This window comes from Sorghum bicolor, chromosome 4 (assembly GCF_000003195.3).
Source record: "Sorghum bicolor cultivar BTx623 chromosome 4, Sorghum_bicolor_NCBIv3, whole genome shotgun sequence".
NCBI classification, from domain to species: Eukaryota; Viridiplantae; Streptophyta; class Magnoliopsida; order Poales; family Poaceae; genus Sorghum; species Sorghum bicolor.
Genome location: NC_012873.2, coordinates 53,385,227 through 53,393,379, shown reverse-complemented (window position 1 = coordinate 53,393,379; position 8,153 = coordinate 53,385,227). Strand labels below are relative to the sequence as shown.

Here is an 8,153-nt window from a genome sequence, read left to right as displayed (position 1 = left end):
ACCTCCTCCGTGGTCATGGCGGTGAAGTTGTTGAAGCTGACGGTGAACGTGAAGTCGCCCGCCATGTCCACGAGGTCGGGGATGATGACCATCTCGTTCGTCGGGAGAGCTGTACGCACACCCCCTACCTGGCGCGCCACTGTCGACGAAAGCTAGTCGGCAGTCTACCTTGGGGTATACCCACGGTAGTAGTTTTCGGTAGACGGTGCGCAAACTACAAACTCGATGGTGACGCAAGACACGGACAAGCTTTTTATCCAGGTTCGGCCGCCGAGTTGGCGTAATACCTACGTCCTGCGTCTGGTTGTATTGATTTGTGTTGAGAGAATATGATGTATATATCATCTGTCCTCTAGGGGACCCCTGCCCCTCCTTATATATCGTGAAGGGACAGAGTTACAAGCAAAGTATCCTATTTGGTACAATATCTTGTAGCCTTGCGGTGCACGCCGACCAGTCATGCGCCGCACGTCTTCATCCTGTGGGCCGAGCCACCTCTCATGATGCGGCCCATATAGGCCCATGAGGGTATAGGGGTTTATACCCCCACACCCCCCAGCGGCCGGCTCGTCGAGACCAAGAGGTTGTCTTGGCGGCGAGGGGTGGTTGCGTGGGGGCGAAGGCGGCTGCCCGCCAGGCGTTGGGGAAGCAGCGCAGGCTTCCGGGACGTGCAAGTTGTTGTTGCCTGTGGAAACAGAGTTCCCAGACACCGTGTCAGCAGAGTAACGCGAGCGTCGCACCGAGGAACGCCGCTGGGCTACCCTTCGTCCCGCGTCAACCCCAGCAGGAGAGCGGGCACGCTTGGTCCCCACATCGACCGCGCTCTTGGGGAAAGGGCATGTGGCGGCTCGATGTCCCTCAGCACCGCAATTGTAGCACCTGACCGGGTAGCGGCAATTGGCCCTGATGTGGTCTGATCTCAAGCACCCGAGGCAGAGGCCATTGAGCTCCGGCGGGACGGCGAGAGCGGGGGGGGGGGGGGGGGGAGCGCCGAGGGGAGCGGGGGCGACCGAAGCGGCGACTTCGTACCTAGAAGAAACCATCTTCGTCAGGAGCCCCGACCGGCCTGGCAGGGTGCGCCGACGAGCTGGAGCGGAGGTGGGGAGGCGTCAACGGCGGAGACAAAGGGCCGTGTGCCCGACGCGCCGCAGCCATGAACCCTTCCGGAGCCCGGCGGTTGCGGTGGCGCCGGATCCGATGCCGCTTGCGGGTGGGCTTGACGACCTCCTTGCCCTTGCCTGCCGGCGGCGGGCTGGCCGGAGCATCCTCGTTGGAGCCGGATAGATCCTCCGAGTCGCTGAGGGACACCCGCCCCCCAGGACCACGACCGAGGATCTGGTCCAGGATGTTCACGGATCCATGATGCTCGTCTTCGTCTTCAACCTCGATACCCCGGGAGCGTCGATTGGACGAAGATCCGTCCTCCATTGTAGGCCACCCCTAGATCTGGGCGCAGGGGCGGGTTTAGCGAAGTTCAGGTGAGGATGAGGGGGGGGGGAGGAAGGTGCTTGTTGGATCACAGGCTCTCGGCCGGCCGGCGGGGAAGGACGGATCTGGCTTGCGGTGGAGACGGGGGAGCGGGGGGCGAGATAGAGAGGGCGGTGGGGCGCTAACCTATAGCGGCGCGGAGGTGGGGGGAGGGGAGCTTAGGAGGAAGCCATGGAGCTTAGGACCAGAAGGAAGCCCCGCCAGCACGACGGCGGCGGCAGCCGCGGAGGCGGACGCGAGCTCCCAAGCTCGAGACGGGAGCGGAGCTCAGAGCTCAGAGCCACTCTGTTTATATAACACGGAACGTCATCACTTCACACACTGTTTATATAACATGGAACGTGAAAAAGTTCAACTTGGTCGTGCCAGGTTCCATGCATATTCTCTGTGGAACGGAAGTGACAACTATTGAAAGAGACAAGATGCATCCATCTTTTAGTTTGGCAATTTGCAAAGGAATCTACTTTTTTTTTTTTTGACTGCGCGCTTTAGCCGTGAGGGTGAGGGAATGTTTACAACTGGCGCCATGCTTTTGACGGTAAAAAGATTGTGCTTCGGACTGCCCACAAGTGACATGGTCAAAAGTCGTTACTCTGAGTCTGAGATAAACACCGGCGACCGCTGGAAAAGCATCATCAACAAGACAACATTACGACCTCGTTCGCTATCACTCACGTGGAGAGACTGACTGGCCGGACCGATCACAATCACTCCACAGTGACAGCGCACGCACGTTTCGAAAGGAAATTAATCCTACGCAGCCGCTCAAGCACGGGTAAACCGCTCGATCGCGTTCGTTGAATCAAAGATGCCTTCCCCAACCACGATGGCTCTCTCACCGCCGCCATTGACCGGCAGACCAGCCGGCGGTCTCGCCTGGCCAGGTCAGGTGCTCTACCACCGGGAAACAAAACCTTGGCCGCACCGCACCCAGTGCAAGCGCACGACAACTTCTCGGCGTCTTCTCCGATCCTCGCCCTCCCCCGTCGCCACGGCGTATATATATGCGGCCGAGCTCTCCACTCCCGAGTCCCGAGAACTCGTTCCACCTCCACACGGCACACCAACGGCTTGCCGGCTGCGCCAACAACTGGAGCTTTCAGCGCTTCGCGTTCCATCAGATATACGTATGACGCAAGGCTCTGACCAAGCAGGCGCCGGCGCTGGCACGCCCCCGGCGCCCAGGGCATCAGCAGGGGCGGCGGGCGCCATGGCGCTCGGGAGCATCCTCACCGTGGCGGGCATCCTCCTGCTCTTCGTCTTCTTCGCCTTGGGCATCATCGCCCTCCAGTGCTGCATCAACACCTGGGACAGGGAAACAGCCCAGCAGCAGGGCGAACAAGCAGGCAGGCGGCGGCGCCGTGGTCCGCGGGCGCCCGGGCCGGCCGGTGGTAGCAGTGGTGGTGGGACGATGCGGACCACCACCAGCAGGGGCGTCGACCCGGAGCTGCTGCGCGCGCTGCCTGTCACGGTGTACCACCACCACCACCACGGCACGTCGGACCACCACCAGCAGGACGCGGTGGTGGTGGAGTGCGCCGTGTGCCTCGCCGAGCTCCAGGACGGCGAGGAGGCCCGGTTCCTGCCCCGCTGCGGCCACGGCTTCCACGCCGAGTGCGTCGACATGTGGCTCGCCTCCCACACCACCTGCCCCCTCTGCCGGCTCACCGTCGTCTCCAAGCCCGACGACGTATCTCTTCCTCCTCCGACACCTTCCTTGGCTCTTCCACCGGTGGCGCCGGAGCCCGCGAGCTACGCCACCGCCAACTTGCCCGCCAGCGTGCTTCTCGGGGTGTCCGACCATGGCGCGGTGGTCGCCGCTGGCGCTGGCTCCACGGCCGCCATGGTGATCGAGATCCCGGAGTTGGGCGTGCCGACGCCGACGCTGACGACCCCGCGCGACGCTGCCAAGTCACCGGGATCTGCGAGGCTGAGATCGATCAGGAGGCTCTGGAGCTTCGGAAGGCAAGGAGCGGGGGCGACTTCTTCCTGCTCCTGCGCCGGTGCCGGTGCCGGTGCCAGCGAACGAGTCGACTTGGAGAAGGGAATCAGCTAGTGTTAGTGCGTTACTATCGGTTTCTCGTCTCGGAGGCACCATTGCCAGCCGGAGAGCAGCACCAATTTCTGCGCTCTCTGCAATAGACAATATATAGTGTAAATGTATACTCATGTGCCATTTTTTTAGTTTAGAATTTTCTTTTAGATTTTACACTTTTATTCCAATATTAAATATAGCTAGCCCGCAAAATAGCGAGGATAGTTTACCTTTTTTCCATTAAATTAAATTGCTTTTTAGTTGAAAATACTTTTGGATATAGTTTTGCTTGACTTGTTTTGCAACTAGTTATCATTGCTCATCTTGACTTAGCGTATCAGCTACCTTACTAATATCTCTACGGATCTTGATCAGTAACTAACTTCTTGAGTGACCGATGCACTGCACTTCAACAATGATAGGACGTAGAGTGACCAATGTCCGGAATTAGTGTTAGTAGGTGGTGACACCCTTTCCGACCTTTGTAGCGCAGCACATTCGCATAAGTTATTAAAACTTAGGGTATATATATGGCCATGTAGCCCGCAGCTCGGTGGCCCCACCCATGGCCTGGCAATTTGGTCCGGCCCGAGGGACCATGTTGTGCCTAGCCTACCACTCAGGCACGCGACATGACCTGTTCCAACGGTCTGTCCGGTAGCGACTCGATGAAAATAAATTGTTGGGTAGTTGTGAATTGTACATATGTGCTGTTAATTGTTATACTGGTGAAAACGATTAAGTGTTTTAGCATTTGGTGAAAATATTGATAAAAATAAGCTGTTTTCGACTTGACGGGCTGTGGGCCAGCACGACATAAGAAAAACGCTGTGCTTGAGGGCCGACACAACACGAAAACTGGCCCACGGGCCATGCCTTGGGCCGAAGGCCAGGCATGAATCCCGTAGAGGCACGACCCACTAGTCATGATGGCTCATAGCGGCCCGAAGACCTGTGGCACGGCACAACACAACGTTGGGCACGACCCATTGAACATTTATAACTTAGGGCTCTTTGCAGGAAATGTCTAGCACAATTATCTTCATTTTCCGTTGCAGTGCTAGGTTTGTGCACTCCTAGTGTTCTTGCGTGTGATCTCTACCATATCTTTGCTAACTTTCTGATCTTACTAAAACATAGCAGTAGGCAGTAGAGTGGAATATAGGGACCTTAGTACTTAGCTATGCCTTCTATCCTCTATTGCTTTGGAACTTCTCTATGTCACACTACTCTTTGTCTATCATTACCCCCACCAGACTTTGGAGAATTAATTATGATATAATCCAGAACACCTTATTTATCAAATACTCTTAGCCATCGCTTTCCCTAGGGATATAAATATGACACCTTATAATACTTCTAGGTGAAATGCTACAAAGATGTTTCATTGTGCTTGCAGAATTTAACTATTCCAACCTAAGAAAATATCAACACTGACCAATTGGCACCACGTCTCGAGCAGCCATAGCAGGAGCTGGGCAATAAGCATCCACCTTGAATTCTCCCTTGGGAGGCAAAGCATGGCAAGCTTCAGGGATAGGGGCTACCACCTTCCCTTTTCCCTTCACAACATCCCAAAAGGAGGGTGAGATGTACTCCCTCACACCTCTTGGACGAAGAGAAGGAAGCAAATGGAGAGTTGTTGAAGTGCAACTATGTCAGCTCCTTGTCGATCTAGCACATTAAAGTTGAGTGTTGAGAGGTGATGGAAGCGAAGAAGGCAAAGGATCATGGAGGTGACTCTCCTTTCGCGCCTTACAAGGATGGTGCCCCATCCCTAGTAGGGATCTTGGGAGGGCGCTGGCGCCAGGTAAGCAATCGGCGATAGCAGGAAAGGGAGTTCCGTTGCATGATTCTAGACGCACAAATGCCAAGAGACACTACCCTAGATAGTTCCTTTGATGGAGGGCGGAATAGCATGCACAAACTGATTAAGGGTCTGTTTGGTTCCACCTGTTTTTTAACACCTATCATATCGAATATTTAGATACATGCATGATGTACGTATCACACAGATTATTTAAAACTAAAAACACAATTAGAGAGTAATTTATGAGACGAATCTTTTAAGCCTCTATGGTTGGACACTAATTATTAAATAAAACGAAAATGCTAGAATACCTGTTAAACTTTAACACACTCAACCAAACATCCCTAATAATCAGTAGTACCAGGCTAGCGGCAGGCCGAGTTGGAAACATTGAGGGCTCGTTCGTTTACTCCGGAATAGCTGTTCTGGAATTATTCCGATTGGAATGATAGACTTATTTATATGAACATCAATTAGCTGGAATAGTTCCAGGCTTCAATCCAGACCAAACGAACTAGGCCTGAAAGTGAAAGCTTCGGCGAGAAACAAACCAAGTGGAGTGCACCATAGCTCCACGCGACCAAGATCCAACTACGTACATTTGGTTAGCCGCATCTCATGACCCTGGTGGCCCTGTTGCTGTATCAATCCATGACAGAGGAGCAACAGCACATTCAGAAACTGGTAACGAAATTCGATTCCACCGGTACGTATTTAATTATTACCAGGACCGGAGAATGAAGCTCACCTCACATCATTAAGCGTGTGTTATACAAGTTGTTTATATAAACTCGTCACGTGAAAAATTCAAGTTGCTCATTGCAGCCCCAGTACACCCCGTCAAAATGGAACCGGAAGTGACAGCTCTAGCCACTTGACTGGGAAAAAAATTGGATGGACCTGACTGCTTGAGCATCACGAACACGACGTCACTCACGTGGCAAAGAAAGTGCATCATGGTCACGGTGCAGAGTACCTTTCCAATTCAAAGGGAAAAATTAAACGAAAGAAAGGTTTTGTTTAGATTTATTTTTTTTTGAATTTAACTATTATAGTATTTTTGTTTGTATTTGATAATTGTTATTTAATAATTGATTATCTAGACTTAAAAGATTTGTCTCACAAATTATAATCAAACTAAATAATTAGTTTATTTTTTATCTATATTTCATATTTTATGCATGTGTTGTAACGTTAGAATTTAAGTGGAACTAAACATGGCCAAAGGGCACCGAGAAGACATCCATCCAGCGCTCCAGGCCAAAAAGCCCGCGCGGAGGCACGGGCAAACCGCTCGCGTCCGCGATCGCTGCCATTGACCGGCCGCCCTGCCGGTCTCACCTGGCCAGGTGTCCTATCGCCGTATCGCGACCGGCCAGGCCACCAGCAACAGCCTTGGCCCCCAAGCCTTGCCAGCAGCCGCAGCCGCGGCGCCGGTGCAAGCGCAAGCGCGCGACAACTTCTCCACGCCTTCCCTCCGTCTTCCCCGTCGCCGCGACAACCATCCTCGCATGGATATGGTCCGGAATCGGATATATATATATGCATATGCTCGAGCTCCCCACTTTCGAGTGCTCACTCGTTACATCCAGGCATCGAGAACACAGCATGGGGCAAGGTTCCGACGAAGGCGCCGACGGCGCAGGGCACTCGGCGTGGCCGAGCGGCGGCGACGCCGACACACCCGTGGCGCCCACGGCGGGTGCGGCGGCCGCCATGACGCTCGGCAGCATCCTCACCGTCGCGGGCATCCTCCTGCTCTTCGTCATCTTCGCCTTCGGCCTCGCCTCCCTCCAGTACTGCTTCCAACGGAGCGAGCGGCGGCGCCGTGGTCCGCGGACGCCCGCCGGTGGTAGCACCAGGGGTGGTGGGACGATGCGGACCAGCACCAGCGGGGGCGTCGACCCGGAGCTGCTGCGCTCGCTGCCTGTCACGGTGTACCATCTGGCGACGCGAGGTGCGGACAAGGAGCGGCAGGACGCGGTGGTGGAGTGCGCCGTGTGCCTCGCCGAGCTCCAGGACGGCGAGGAGGCGCGGTTCCTGCCCCGCTGTGGCCACGGCTTCCACGCCGAGTGCGTCGACATGTGGCTCGTCTCCCACACCACCTGCCCGCTCTGCCGGCTCACCGTCTCCAAGCCCGACGGCGTATCTCCTCATCCGGTGTCTTCCTTGGCTCTTCCACCGGTCCCGCCGGAGCCCGCGAGCTACGCCACCGCCAGCCTCCCCGTCAGCGTGCTTCTTGGGGTGTCTGGCCATGACGTGGTCACCGCGGTGACCACGAACCCATCCACCTTGGTGATCGAGATCCCCGAGCTGGCCGTGCCGACGCCGACGCTGACACCGTGCGACGCTGCCAAGTCACCGGGGTCGGCGAGGCTGAGATCGATCAGGAGGCTCTGGAGCTTCGGAAGGCAAGGCGCCGGAGCGACTTCTTCATCCTGCTCATGTGCCGGTGCAGGTGCCAGCGAAGGAGTCGACTTGGAGCAGGGTATCAGCTAGCTTTACCATTACCATAGAAGAGGCACAGCACCGGAACGGGGTATGCGGCCGACCGGCCAGTCGGAGAGCAGCACCAATTTCTGCGCTCTCTGCAATGGTGCAGATGTATATTCAGTTAATGTGCCATTTCTTAAGTAAATTGAAAAATAGATTTGTGTTGTTTTATATCTATAAAATTTTAGAGCGTAATAAGAAAGTCCACTTCAGAGCTGAAATTGTCTGGGCCTGCAAAACACGTCTCATTGATATCTAATGCAACTATTTGAATTCAATACCCAGCCTAACTATTTGAATTAACGGATATCAAATACCTGATGTCAC

General features: G+C 54.9%; 2 protein-coding genes across 2 annotated transcripts; both read left to right on the top strand.

Moving 5' to 3' along the window:
- Window positions 1,954-3,757, top strand: LOC8072585 (E3 ubiquitin-protein ligase EL5). The gene has a single exon (XM_002453969.2). The coding sequence runs from the start codon at window positions 2,297-2,299 to the stop codon at window positions 3,542-3,544; it is 1,248 nt and encodes a 415-aa protein (XP_002454014.2). The 5' UTR covers window positions 1,954-2,296; the 3' UTR covers window positions 3,545-3,757.
- On the top strand, window positions 6,735-8,047 carry LOC8072584 (E3 ubiquitin-protein ligase EL5). Its single transcript, XM_002453968.2, has one exon. It carries the CDS (start codon window positions 6,876-6,878, stop codon window positions 7,830-7,832), a length of 957 nt encoding a protein of 318 aa, XP_002454013.2. The 5' UTR covers window positions 6,735-6,875; the 3' UTR covers window positions 7,833-8,047.